We start from the raw sequence: 14944 nt of genomic DNA, 5'->3' as shown, positions 1-14944 counted from the left end.
AACCTCCTGCACAGAGGGCTGTTAGGCTGTGAGTGCAATTCTGATGAACAGTGAAAGGTGCTCTGCTCTTCCATTCCTGACTTGAATTTTGCTGTTACAAAATTACCCCAGAGATCTGAGAGCTGGTGTCTAATGACTGCTGACAGTTTCATATGCGCCAGCCCTCCTTCAGGCTTGAACAAAGAAGGTCAGTGAAGAGTGGTTACTTGATAAGAAAAGGTAAGATTGGAAGGGAGTCCAAATTGAAATGAATAAATGTTTTAAAGAGTTCAAAAAGTAAAATCAGTTTTAGCAACAGGTTGTGATGAAAATCACAAGAGGGAAGGCTGAGAGGACTCAATGGCTTTTTGGAAATCCTCACTGAGCTCCAAAATGTTCCCATCACTTTTGATCTAGAATTCATTCCAATAATGCTATGGTAAGGGGTTTTCTGTATCTTAGCACTTCTTCATAAGAAAGACTAGATCACAGAGGTAAACAGAAGCAAGGGACAGTTTGATCTGTCCAAATTTTAAATGCTGTCACTCCTGACCTAGGACTATGCAGAAGCGCATATTGTCTGTCAAAATTATGCCAACTGTGCTACGAGATCCGTACTATAGTAAGAACAGAGGACTAGGTATTGTTTCAGTTTGCAATCTTTTAATGAATCCCGGGTTTTGAGGTGTCACCCAGATCTGTGTAGAAACATTAACAGAAGCACATTGAAGTGCTCTTCATTCAGTAGTCTTCTACTAGTGCTCTGAGGTCTTCTGACCTAAGGTACTGCCCTCCACCTCCTGTCATTGTGCCATCACACACTACAGATGCAATCTGCAGTACCTGGGCAGTTACTAGAACAAAGTAATTACATGATACTTTACCTTTCCACAAATATCCCAGCTTGCACTGCATGGACGATACTCCTGAACCGGGGTTTTTCCTCAGTCCTTCTGAGCATCATCCCCATTTGCCGTGTGAAGGTAGAAGCCAACCAGTCACGGACCTCTGAGGGCACAGAGTCAGACTGGATATCACTGAGCTCATCTTCCGTGTCCAGTAAGCGCCTAGAAGGATGAGGAAACAGAAGGGTAAATAGACTTCCTTTGAGAGCACTACAACATTATTAACAAAAAAGAAACTCACATATATTCTAATTAAAGCAGCTGTTAAAAGTCTTTGATTCATCAGCCCTAATAAAACACAATAGTACAAATCTTCAACTGTTTGTTTATTCTTTTACATGCTTACATTTCACATTGTAAAACTCACTACTAGGCTAAGAAACAAGAAGTGTCAGCCTTCTGAAGCACAACTATATAATCATCTACTGACATCACATCTTCAGCTCATCAATATTTCTGAACCTTCTGCTTTCAAAGGTAATTTATGGTCATTTCTAGGAATTTCTGTTTTCTGGGTTAGTAGCATACAGTCATCTACATTATCTACTATCTAACATTATTCAGAAGAAATAGATGAGTAGAAATTTAGAAACTGTCAGAAGAAGTGGAACACAATTACTATGAATACATTTATCTGAGAAAAAGTATATTACATTTATGATTGGTCTTGATCTCCTTCCTTGTCCCAGGAAACTTAAAGAATCTTTTAAATGAAGGATTGAAGATCTGTACTACATAGAATACAATATTCTAATGATTTAAACCATATTGCCTCTCAGTAATAAATCTTGGCTCAAACAACTTTAACAGTTGACATGTAAATTACAACTGGTGCTAGATATGAGTGCTGATGTCTGTAGTTAGCTCACCTAGTTTCATCAATGTATACTGACTCAAGAACAGTCGCTGCATATTCCAAATTCTTCTTTAGATCCACAACTGAAGCTTCGCCTCTCTCTAATTGCTTTACCAAAGACCGCAATCTAAAGAAAAGGAAAACAAAAATCTGATTAGTATAAATCAAAATAGGTTGAGAGTGAGCGTCAGTTCCCAGCATGAGACCTAGTACACACCTTGACAGGTGAAAACTTTTGGAAGTCTACAAGTTTTTTGAAGCTACATATGTGAAATCAACAAAAATTACTTTTCAAAGATCAGTTACAATGATGACAGGCAAATATATGTAAGTCCATGAGTTATCACAGAATCATGCAATCACAGAATGATAGAATATGCTGAGTTGGAAGGGACCCATCAGTATCATTGAGTCCAGCTCCTGACTCCACCCAAGATACTCCAAGAATCACACCATATGCCTGAGAGCATTGCCCAAAGGCTTCTGAACTCAGACTCGAGTCCTGTCACTAATCATGAGAGTGAAGACATCAGTATTTGCCCCTCCTTTTCCCCTCATGAGATTGTTGAAGACTGTAATGAGGTCTCCTCTTAGTCTCCTCTTCTCCAATTTGAACAGATCACATGGTCTCAATCACTCCTTATAAGGCTTCCCCTCCAGACCTTTCACTGTACTTGTGGCCCTCCTATGGACACTTTCTAATAATTTAATATTTTTCTTATATAGTGGTGCGCAAAAATGCACATGGTACTCAAGGTGAGGCCATACCAATGCAAAGCAGAGCAGGACAATCACTTCCATTAAACAGCTGTCCCTCCCCTACTCACAACTGAAATAAGTGGAAATAGAAATCACTTGAAATTCAACACAGGAGCTAAGAGAGGACAATTTCAATCCAGACATAAGAAGGAATTTGTTGAATAGTATCTGTTAACAAAGGACTGTTATTCCTAATGATTGATGTACACATATGCAAAATTGTATTGGAGTATATTTAGAAACACTGTTGTAGAAATACTATACAAGGGTAGGAAATTTCTATGTTTTCAAATGATCAAGCAGCCACCCTTAGACTATCCCATCTATATTAAACAGAATTCACTACTTTTGCATCCAAACAGTAAGTATTACTTCATATGCCTCCTCGTTTATTCTCCTCATTTCTTTCATATGCCTCCTCTACAGACTATGGGGAGTCTGCAGATATGACCCTGTAATTAGCTACCAGAAACACTGTACACAAGCCACAGGAGTCAATATTACAGAAAGAACATGACCTTTGGCTCTTCCTGACTTTTATTTAATTGATATAAATATCTGGCAGCTTCATGCTGCAACTCATTCAAAATTCATGTTCAATAACAGCACAGTGAGTAATGGTTGCTTCATGGCACCAACATTCTTCATCAAGAAGATTATGCAATGTACCACGTGCATCAATCATTTAGAAACAGAAGTACAGCTGCTTCTCACACCATCAGCCATTCTCATGTGAAAAAAAATTACACTATCCATTATCTCTAACTATTGCTGATTTATTGAGTCACAGCAGCTGCTCCCAATTAACTGTACTCTAAGAGCCTGGTGATCATTTGCCTTTAATGTATTCCAAGTATATGGGTTTTTTTAATAATCCTAAATGGATTGAAGGGAATCCAGGCAAATTTATTAGTTGAATAATTCTGTTTCAAGGTGGCTGAAATAATCTTGAAATTCAGTCAATTTCACCTCTAGCACTCAGGAACATGATTTAGCAAGAGCTTGGCAGTGCTGGGTTAATGGTTGGACTTCATGATCTTAGTGGTCATCTCTAAGATCAACTCATTTGTGATAACATTCCTTTGATAGCCAGCTCAAATAGCTTTAAATAAATATTAAAAAACAACCACAAACTTTAGAAATTAACAAAATAGTAATCAGAAGTAGATCTGACTGCATAAAAACTGGCTTCAGTATACACACACAAAAACATCAAGAATTGCTCCCAAAGTTTGGAAGATAAACATCTGCTGAACTGAAAGACAAAACCCTGCCTTCTGATCTTCCGCATGTTCCTCACTCTTCTCTGGAAAACCACCATAATTATGGGTAAGAAATTCTTACTAGGTTTGAGAAATAGATGTTCATTGTGCAGTGAACTGTATCAAAGAATTCCTACACAGAAATAGATGTGCATCTGCCATCTCACTATAATGTACAAATTTGATAAATCTGATATTCTGGAGTCATATCAGAGTTAGACAGCATGTGCAGACTATCTAAGCATGAGCACATAGAAGGTCTGACAGACACCCCACAACAGTATCTGCCTGCCTGTTGGGGTGTAAAAAAACTGTAAAGTAAATACACAGGCTACTTAACACTGTCCAAAAGCATCAGAGCGGACTACATGTGGTTATATGTGTAATGGATATATGCAGTAGTTTCAGTCATCTGGGTGGACAGATGTGTCCACAGTTTGCATAGCAAGTCCCTGAGACCCATTCAAACAGAGGATTGGTGGGAGAGGTACAGCATACACAGGAAGTAACCCAGAAGCTCACCATCTCTTTTTACAAGAGTCAGCAGGTATTATTCATTCCACAGTCTGCGACATCTTAATCTAAGGCTCTGCATATATATAGAATGTATGTACCACTGAAGAAAAGACCCAGCCTAGAAAGCCGGTTTAAATAGTAATCCTCAAAATGAAACTAAAAATAGAGTAACTGGTAGCCTGTGACCCAATGGATTTGTATTAGGCTGGATAGCCATCTTCTGTCACTTCTTTTGTATACAAAAAATGCAAGTCACAACATTCAGAAGAAATAAAAACATGTTTGCCAAGAGCAAACACACAGTACTGCTACACCGGCATTTTTCATCCAAAAAATTTATATGCAATTTCCCAAGTAATTGCTTTGCCTTGTTCATGTTTCCTGAAATATCCTTCTTCATTTGAATAAAAACACAAACATTAAAAATTTTGAGTAATCAATTATTTTTTTATTATTAGAAGCATGAAAATGCAACAATAAGTTCAGTGGCCTTGGCAGGATGGTAAAAAGCTTGTTTCAACTCACCTTGAGTCAGATAAACTTTTGACAACATTAGTCAACTATAAGTGAAACCTTAAATAGTTTAGGTTTTCACTTCACATTTATAAATTTCTTCATGCCTATGAAGTCCTGCACCGGAAACTTTAGCAAACTTTGGCTTACTGAATGATTTTCAATAAAACAACAGCCTAGGCACTTCCTCAGCACCAATTCCTGTAAATTACCCTTGTCTCCCTCTCCTGCTACCTAAAACTCTAAAGAATGTGTACTCTTCCAATATGCAAACACCTCCCCCATTCTCAGGTTTTGAACTTTGGGAACTGAATCAGAAAATATAAGCAGTTAAAATGATTGGTCATGTTTTAGGGGTTTTTTTATTCAAGTCAACTGCTTCACCTAGCACTAGCCTTTTATAGAAATCACGTACACAGATGTTCATGGAAGTCACTGGAGATGGATACCTATGATAAACCAACTGCCTGTCATACAGCCTCAGGAAAGGGTGCACTGCCTCTTTGATGTGCCTGCCTTCCCCCACTAGTGAGAGAAATGAGCCAGAAGATTATCTTAGGTGATCATTGTGGTTTCAGACAGCTAAGATGAGGTGAGATGACTCATTCCACTGATTAAATGTGAGAGCTGAACAAGGATAAATTTCAGATGTGGGAGAGAAAGAAAGGCTGCTATATTCTTTTTTCACAACCAGCAATCTGCTAATTGGTATTTCCCAAAGCAAGCCTTCCTTTTGGCAGACTACTTCTTTTTGAGATGTTAGTGTGAATTAGTTTTTTGGGGAAACTGTTCAAACACAATGCAATCACTGAATTTGTAGACAACGACATCCAAAGACAACAAATGAAGTCTTCCAAAATTAAGCATTTTCAAACCACTGTTGCCTTTTATAAAAAACCAACCTCCAATATAACACATCAGACACAAATCTAACAATTTTTAATTTGCATCTTTAAAAATAGGTACCTGAAATAAATTTTCTATAAATATATTTAATATATAATAAATAGATAACATATGATACATATAATAAAACCATACGCAACAAGATCACCTGCCCTGGACTTCAGAGGAGCAGACTTTGGCCTCTTTGGGGACCTATGTGGTAGAGTCCCATGTGCTAGAGCCCTGGAGAGAAGAGGGGCTCAAGAACACTGGCTAATATTCAAGGATCACTTCCTCTAAGATCAGGAACAATGTATCTCAACAAGAGTACACGGGGCAAAAATGCCAGGAGGCATCCATAGATGGATAAAGAGTTGCCGAGCACCTCAGAAATAAAAAAGAAATTTACAGAAGGTAGAAGCAAAGACAAGCTAAGGCCCAGTTAGAACTGAGTCTGGCCAGAGATGTCAAAGACAATAGAAAGAGCTTCTATAGGTATGTTGCTAACAAAAAAAAAAAGACTAGGGATAATGTGGGCCCTCTCCAGAAGGAAGTGGGAAACCTGGCTACCTGGATAAACCTGGAATATTGAGAAGACTGAGGTTCTCAATGAATTCTATGCCTCAGTCTTCCACAGGAAGTGCTCCAGCCCAAGTCATGAAAGGCAAATGCAAGGACTGGGAGAACGAAGACCCTAAGACCACTGTAGGAGAGAATCAAGTTCGAGACCATCTAAGGAACCAGAATGTGCACAAGTCTATGGGATCTGATGAGATTCATCTGTGGGTCCTAAGGGAACTGGTAGACAAAGTTGCTGAGCTACTATCCACCATATTTGAAAAATTGTGGCAGTCAGGTGAAGTTCTTGATGACTGAAAAAAGGGAAATATAACCTCCATTTTTTAAAAAGGGGAAGTGGAAGACCCAAGGAACTACAGACAATTCAGTCTCACCTCTGTGCTAGGCAAGATCAAGGAGCATTCTCCTGGAAACTATGTTGGTAAACAAAGAGATGACAGGTGATAACCAACATGGCTTCACTAAGGGGAAATCATGCCTGACAAGTTTGATGGCTTTTTGACAGGACTACAGAGTTGGTGGATGGGGGCAAAGCAACTGACATTATCTACCTGGACTTGTGCAAAGCATTCAACACTGTCCCACATGACTTCCTTGTCTCTAAACTGGAGAGACATGGATTTGATGGATGGACCACTCGGTGGATAAAGATTTAGCTGGATGGCTGCACCCAAACAGTGGTGCTGTAATGGCTCATTGTCCACACGGAAACTCATGACAAGTGGTGTCCCTCAGGAATTGGTGTTGGGGCTGATACTGTTCAACATCCTTGTTGGCAACATGAACAGTGGGTTTGGTGTACCCTCAGCAAGTTCATGGATGACACCAAGCTCTGTGGCAGTGCAGTCAATATGATGGAGGGAAAGGATAATGCCATCCAGAGGGACCTCAACAGGCTTGAGAGGTGGGCTGATGCAAACCTCATGAGGTTCAACAAAGCAAAGTGTAAGGTCCTCCACCTGGGCTGGGGCAATCCCAGGAACACCTACAGGTTGGGCAGAAAAGTGATTGAGAGCAGTCCTGTGAAGAAGGATTTGGGGGTGACAGGTGAGGAAGAACTCAACATGAGCCAGCAGCGTGTGCTCACAGCCCAGAAAGCCAATCCTGGGCTGCATCAAAAGGAGCACAGCCAGCAGGTCAAGGGAAGTGATTCTCCCTGTACTCTGCTTTTGTGAAACACCACCTGGAATACTGCATACAGTTCTAGTGCCCCCAACATAAGAAGGACATGGAACTGTTGGAACGAGTCCAGAGGGCCACAAAGTTGATAAGGGGACTAGAGCCCTTCCCCTATGAAGACAGGCTGAGAAAGTCAGGGCTATTCAGCCTGGAGAAGAGAAGCTTGCATAGAGACCTCATAGCAACCTTCCATTATCTGAAGGGAACCTACAGAAAAGCCAGAGAGGGACTCTTCATCAGGAATTCTAGACATAGAACAAAGAGTAATGGGTTCAAAGGAGGGAAATTTGGGTTAGATATACAGAAGAAGTTCTTTTTTTTTGAGGGTGGTCAGGTACTGGAACAGGTTGCCCAGAGAAGTTGTGGATGCTCCATCCTTGAAAGCATTAAAAGTGCAGCTGGAGGGGGCTCTGAGCAACCTCATCTAGGGGAAGAAGTCCATGCTCATGGAAGGGGAGTTGAAACCTGTCCTAGTTCCAGCAAGGACAGGGATGATTTTTTCAGTAACCAAGAGGGAACATGTCTAGAACCTGGAGGTTATTCTGTACCACCTCACATCATTGCTGGGGGAAAAGGGAGTCTTACAGGGTTAAGAGGTCTTTTCTGGTCTGGGTGTGTGGCTGCAGTTGGGTCTGGCTCTGCATTGAGCATTTTGCCTGTGAATCATTCTCTCTCTTTTGTAGGCTTTTGTTTTTAGTATTGTTGCTGTTATGGTTTGTTTTCTTATCTAACTGCAGTTTCCAGTAAATTGTTCTTATTTTAACCCATTACCTTTACCTTTTGTACCTCCAATTCTCCTGTCCAGCCTGCCACAGAGGGCAGAGGGAGGGCGAGGCGGGAAAGAAAATGAGCAACAGCATGGTCTGGAGAGTCTCAGTAGACACTTAATTGGGAAGTACCATTCCACCTGCTCTCAAGAGACAGTACATACCACAATGTATGTGCTTTTACCTGCATGACCACAGAAAGGACATGAGGAAGTGAGATGGAAAACCCACCTCTCCCCTAGCAGCACAGGTGTGTGAGTGGAGAGAAAGGACAACCACCACAGGAAATTCTTCAAGGATAAATGCTGCTCCAGTTTCCAGTGGGCAAGTCCTCAGACAGAATGGAAGGGCCGAATGGTATTTCTGATCCTCTTGAAGGGACCTCAAGTTCATATTTACAAGACATGAACAACAACTACTATGACTAGAACTAGAGGGGCCTTGCCTCCAGCAGGAGGAAAGGGACAACTGGATCTATTGGACTGTGTGGATCTGATGGCCTGGTGCATCAGACCTGCAAGAGCATGAGGCTTTAGTTTAGCACACAGTGTACCCTGATGCCATCAAGATCTGTAGGGGCAGAATCTAACTCTGTTTCTGAGGTGACAGCTGACAGGATGGGAGCTAAAGTGAGCCTGACAGGGATGAATGGCAAAAACACCCCATTCTGCTTGACCCAAGAGGCCCTGCGTGTCCTTGGCATAGATTAACTCAGGAGAGGGTATTTCAAGGACCCAAGAGGGCATTGTTGGGCTTTTGGGATAGCTGCTGTAGAGACAGAGGAAATTAGACAGCTGAATACTTCATCTGGTCTCTTAGAGGACCCTTCTCATTAGTCACGCAGGCTCAGGGCGGGGTTTCTTCTCTGGTCAGCAGCAGAGTGATTAAAAAGGATTCTAGGGAGTGCGGCGAACAGGAGCAGGCAAACAGGAGCGGGGCACATCTCTGAGGGCGTGGCACGGCAGTTTGCGCCACAGTTTGCACAGGCAGGGTGAGCAGGCAGCATTGCAGGTTTCCTCCTGCTAGTGGGGTTTTTAGTTGTTTGTTGCGATTTTGTTGGTTGGTTGGTTTGGGGTTTTGTTGTTAGTAATGGTTTTTACACAATCAAGGGCTGCAGTTAGTAAAAGTGTATGTAGCCAAACAGAGCCCTCCAAGAAGGATGCGTCTGTCCAGACCCCTTCCTGTGAGGAGTGTTTGAGCTTGTCAATGGTACCAGTGCGATGCAAAAGAAGCCTACCTGCGGTGTGAACAGGTGAATGATCTCCTTTCGCTGGTGGCTGAGCTTAAGGAGGAAGTAGGAAGACTAAGGAGTATTAGGGAAAGTGAGAGGGTAAGGCAGTTCTGTGCTCATGGCACAAGCTCTGGCGTGCCCTAGATCAGAGAGAGTCCAGCTACATTACTTCTGTGCGTCGCAGAAGCGACTTTGGCATCAGGAAAGGTGCTGCTGGCTGAGCTAGCTGGCTTCTTTGCAGAGGAGACACAGCAGGAGCCAATAATTTAGGCTCACGTTAGTTCGGAGATAAAGGAAGAGAGAGGCGGTTCTGGTCTGGCTCCTAACAGGTTTATTGTCAGAAGTTTAGCAACCAGAACATGGCAATGATCTTAATCTGGGATCCCGCCAAGAGGCTTTTCCCTCAGTTTTATAGGGGGTTTGAAAACCGCAGGAAAAGGGGAAAACAACCAATGAGTTACAAGCCAGGGGGAGGATACAATTCAACAAGAACCAATGGGGGAAACAGAGAGGCGGGAGTTATTACAAAGAACCAGTGAACAACCGAGTAACCGAGAAATTTCCCGAACATGGGGAGGCGGCTTGGACCCAGGCGCAGCCCCAGGGGGATGTGGCTTAAGCTTCTGAGCCACCCCTCGACCTACCCTCTGAGTCTGTGTCTTGGGGAAACTCAATCCAGGGGAGGGCTTGGGATTGATTGGCATCTCGCTGCCCCCGCCCCGCAGTGGGCTGGGTCATAGCAACAAGAGGGAAATAGATTGGTGGAGTTCTGCCCTTCCATCCTTGAGGGAAGCCTGCCAGGAGTCTGAGGACTCCCATGCCTCCCACCGTCAGGCAATAGGAGGACACCTGGTGGATGAAGGGGAATGAAAATGGGTTCCTGTTTGGGGAGGTAATAAAAATTCCTCCCGACCCCCATCACCTATCCAGGTGCCACTTCAGAATAGGTATGAGGCCCTGGATCTAGAGGGTCAGCCAGATGACGCAGAAGGAAATGATATGCCCAGTGGGCCTCCCAATTACACTTCATTTGTCAGACGGATCACCACCTCTAACATTAAAAAGAAAAGGGTAGTGGTAGTAGGTGACTCCCTTCTGAGGTGAACAGAGGGCCCCATATGTCAACCGGACCCATCCCACAGAGAAGTCTGCTGCTACCCTGGGGCTCAGGTACAGGATATTACTGAGAGACTCCCTGGGCTCATTCAGCCCACTGATTATTACCCACTGTTGATACTCCAGGTTGGCAGTGATGAAATTGAAAAGAGAAGTGTTAGGGCAATTAAAAGGGACTTTAGGGCTCTGGGTCAAGTGGTCAATAGGCCAGCAGCACAGATAGTGTTCTGCTCAGTCCCTTTGGTGGCAGGGACAAATGACAAAAGGAATAGGGGAGCCCACATTATCAACAAGTGGCTCAAGGGTTGGTGTCATCAGGCAAAGGGTTGGGTTCTTTGATCATGCAGCAACTTTTATGGCACCTGGCCTGCTGGAACCATATGGGCTCCATCCCTCTGTTAAAGGCAAAAGTTTTCCAGCCCATGAAATGGTGGAACTCATTGGGAGGGCTTTAAATTAGGTTTGAAGGGGGAAGGGAATGCAGCTGGGCTCTCCGGAAGCAGGCCCAAGGTGGGTAAGCCAGAGTTAGGGGTGAAATCAGCAGCCCAGCTGAAGTGCATGTACACTAATGCACGCAGCATGGGTAACAAGCAAGAAGAGCTGGAAGCCATGGTACAACAGCAAAGCTATGATGAAGTCACCATCACGGAAACGTGGTGGGAGGACTCACATAGCTGAAGCAGAAGGAAATGCAAGAGCTGATGAACTGACAGTAGCTGTTGTTAATACCCCGCCTAACATTTTTGAACAAGCACAATAGAGTCATGCTTTTTTTCATCAAAATGCGCAAGCACTCATGCAAATGTTTCATCTTTCTAGGGATCAGGCAAAAGCAATCATAAGTGCCTGTCCTGGCTGCCAACTTGTACAGCCTCCTGTTTCAATAGGAGCAGTCAATCTGCGAGGATTGCAAAGCTTGCAATTGTGGCAGACAGATATCACCAAATACCCATCTTTCAGGAAATTTAAAAATATCCATGTATCAGTGGATACTTTTTCAGGTGCAGTCTTTGCTTCAGTGCATGAAGGGTTCCTCAGCTTCCCAAAGCATCTTCTGAACCTCAGGAATTAGAAATCCTTGGTTCTACATATATGACCTTTTGTGTGAAATTTAATTATACAAACAAGAGTCAAATCTTTAAAGTGTTGGAGAATGATTAGAGGATCAGGGACATGGACCATTGATAAAGGGTAAAAATCAATAACAGAACTGTACAAGCAAAAGCCTGCACAAGAAAATGCCTCCATGAGAAAATGCCTGTGTGAGAAACAGGCCTGAGAACCAAAAGGGAGTTTTAAGGAGGTACAGTGCTGTGCTGATAAGATATACTGACCATGAGAAGGCAGGAAGATCTTTGATCTCTCAAGTCAAAACATAAATAATAGAAGCTTGCCAAATGTAGTCTTTTATCTAACCCAATTATGTAGAAGTAAGAATGCGCTTTTGTAAGCTTAAACCAATCAAGAACTGACAAGCATATATACTGACACTATATAAGTGCCTCTGTATTGCCAATAAACGAAGCTTGCTTTATCAATCACATTGATTGTCTGCATGGTTTTCCCCGCCAAAAGTCAGCATAAAAGCACATGTCCATGTGCTAATGATAGGAAATCAATTGCAGCCCTGTTCTGCAAAGTTGCAGGTCTGACATCTTTGGTATCTGTTAACATATCACTTAATGCAAGGGAAGTAGCATTGAATTCCTTACTCAGCCAACACCGTAGTTGGTCTAATTGTTTCAGTGCTACTCCTGAAGCAAGTTGTGGTAAAAGAAGAGCTGCTGAGAGCCTTTTTACAGGACCCCAGGGTACAAAATTATCATTACAATCTGGCTTATAGTGAAGAATAAACCTTTTACTTTTATGTCTCATAAAAGCAAGCATTTTTGCACTGGGTGTTAGCAAAGTAAGTTTTCCCATGCTACATGGTCCACCAGTGATGTATGCTGGGATAGCAGGCCAAACTCTATCTCCACAAATGAAAAATACTCCACATGGTAATTGAAAAGGAGTATCATATACAGAATGAACTAAAGAAATATAATTTTACCATAAGGTTTGATTTGTATATAAATTGGGATAAGGAGTAACATCATTAATTAAAGAAGAGACAGGAAAGGGAGAAGAGGTGGAGGGGTGGCTCTTTATATTAGGGAGGCTTTTGATGTCATGGGTATTGAAATCAATGATGATGAAGTTGAATGCCTATGGGTAAGGATTAAGGGGAAGGCCAACAAGGCTGACGTCCTGCTGGGAGTCTGTCATCAACCACCCAACCAGGAAGAAGAGGTGGACAACTTATTCTACAAGCAGCTGGAGAATGTTTCAGGATCACCAGCCCTTGTTCTTGTAGGTTACTTTAACCTAACAGACATCTTTGGGAACTTAATGCAGCAGAAAGGAGGCAGTCCAGGAAGTTCTTAGAATGTGTGGAAGACAACTGCTGGAGTTTTAAGAGTTCTCCTAGTTTTTTTCTGTTAAAGGATTGCTAGGGAAACAAATGGCCAGGTGCTTAAGAAGAACAAAAGACCTGGCTGCTCTTTTTGTTTCACCTGGGTGTGTTGTCAGTTCTGTCTCGGTGTCCAGAGAGAGAGGAAGCTGTTTTTTCTATGGCCACTTTTTCTTTCTGCTGGAGAAACACTGGGATCCCAAGCCCGCCTTCCCTGCCCCGCTCGGAGCTGGGCTGTGGCTGCCCTGCCCTGCCGCAGCTTCAAGCCTTCGCTATGTTGTAGCCATGCTCGCTCTGCCTGCCTAGACCTCTGGGGGGGTTCTCCATTTCGATACACCTCGTCTGCCATCCGGGATTTGTGCTCATCCCTGCTGCTCCAGCCTGCTCTTCCCAAGGGTCCGGCCGGACACCGGGATCGGCTGCCCAGGGGTTGATGAAGCTTCTTTGTTCCATCCCTTCCCGGGATCCCAGGGCACCAGTGCCGTGTGCTCCCTGAGCTCGCTCCGGAGCGCCCCCTGCAGCCGCGGGGGAACCATCGCACCTGCCCTGCTCACCGGGAGCCGCCAGCGCCCCTGCTGGCTGTGAGCGGAACTGCACCCGAGGGGAAAGGGCCTGACAGCCGAGAAGGCTGGGACTGGGTTTGTGATTGTTTGCTGTTACTGCCATAGTTATTGTTGTTTGTTTGACTGGTTATACACATATATAATAGTAAAGAACTGTTATTTCTATTTCCCACATCTTTGCCTGAAAGCCCCGTGATTTCAAAATTACAATAACTCGGAGGGAAGGGGGTTGCATCTGCCATTCCAAGGGAGGCTTCTGCTTTCCTTAGCAGACACCTGTCTTTCAAACCAAGACAACAACTTTTTGTCACAGCTGGTGAGCGAGCCCATCAGGGAAGGGACTATGCTGGATCTGTTGTTTGCAAATAGAGATGGGCTAGTGAAAGATGTGGTGGTTGGAGGCCGCTTGGGGCATAGTGACCATGAAATTATAGAGTTCTCGATATTTGGTGAAATGAGGAGGAACACCAATAAAACTTTTACATTGGACTTCTGGAGGGCAGACTTTGGCCTATTTAGGAGATTTATTTGGAAAGTTCCTTGGGAAGCAGCCCTTAAAAATAAGGGAGTCCAGGAAAGGTGGGCTTGCTTCAAAACAGAGATCTTGAGGGCACAGGAACAGACTGCCCCTGTGTGCCGAAAGATGAGGCGATGAGGCAAGCATCCAGCCTGGATGGGCAAGGAGGTTTTGAAGAAACTTAGGAATAAAAAGAGGATGTATCATCTTTGGAGGGAGGGTCAGGTCTTTCAGGAAGTATGTAAGGGGGTTGCTAGGGCATGTAGGAAAAAAATTAGAGAGGACAAAGCTCAGCTAGAATTCAACTTGGCAACTCTTCTGAAGGATAATAAAAAATGTTTTTACAAATATATTAACGGCAAAAGGAAGGGTAAGACCAACCTCTGTTCTCTACTGAATGCAGGAGGGAACTTAATAACTACAGATGGGGAGAAGGCGGAAGTGTTTAACGCCTTCTTTGCCTCAATCTTAAGTGGGAAGATGGCTTGTCCTCAGGACAAATGTCCTCCTGGGTTGGCAGATGGTGTTAGGGAGCAGAATGGTCCCCCTGTTATCCAGGAGGAGGCAGTCAGAGAACTGCTGAGCTGCTTGGGTGTTCATAAATCTATGGGAGCAGATGGGATCCATCCCAGGGTGATGAGGGAGCTGGCAGATGTGCTTGCAAAGCCACTCTCCATCATTTACCAACAGTCTTGGCTCACTGGTGAGGTTCCAGACAACTGGAAGATGGCCATGTGACGCCCATTCACAAGAAAGGTAGGAAGGAGGATCCTAGTAATTACAGGCCAGTTAGTTTGACCTCAGTACCCGGCAAGATAATGGAGCAGTTTATATTGAGTGCCATCACGCAGCACTTACAGGACGG

At 43.5% G+C, this 14944-nt stretch overlaps 1 protein-coding gene across 7 annotated transcripts in view; it reads right to left on the bottom strand.

The window, feature by feature from the left end:
* The window catches only part of PDE1C (phosphodiesterase 1C), a 333742-nt gene that overhangs the window by 90385 nt on the left and 228413 nt on the right, over positions 1-14944 (bottom strand). For all 7 annotated transcript variants that reach the window (XM_042044344.1, XM_042044345.1, XM_042044341.1 and 4 more), the window contains 2 exons: positions 1754-1867; positions 864-1046 (listed from right to left, as the gene is read on the bottom strand). In XM_042044344.1, coding sequence (XP_041900278.1) covers positions 864-1046; positions 1754-1867 — 297 coding nt within the window. The remainder of the gene's footprint in view (positions 1-863; positions 1047-1753; positions 1868-14944) is intronic.

Source organism: Corvus kubaryi, unplaced genomic scaffold, assembly GCF_017639235.1.
Source record: "Corvus kubaryi isolate FWS band 111438036 unplaced genomic scaffold, C.kubaryi_AGA036_p1.0 37398, whole genome shotgun sequence".
NCBI classification, from domain to species: domain Eukaryota; kingdom Metazoa; phylum Chordata; class Aves; order Passeriformes; family Corvidae; genus Corvus; species Corvus kubaryi.
This window is presented reverse-complemented; position numbering and strand designations above follow the sequence as displayed.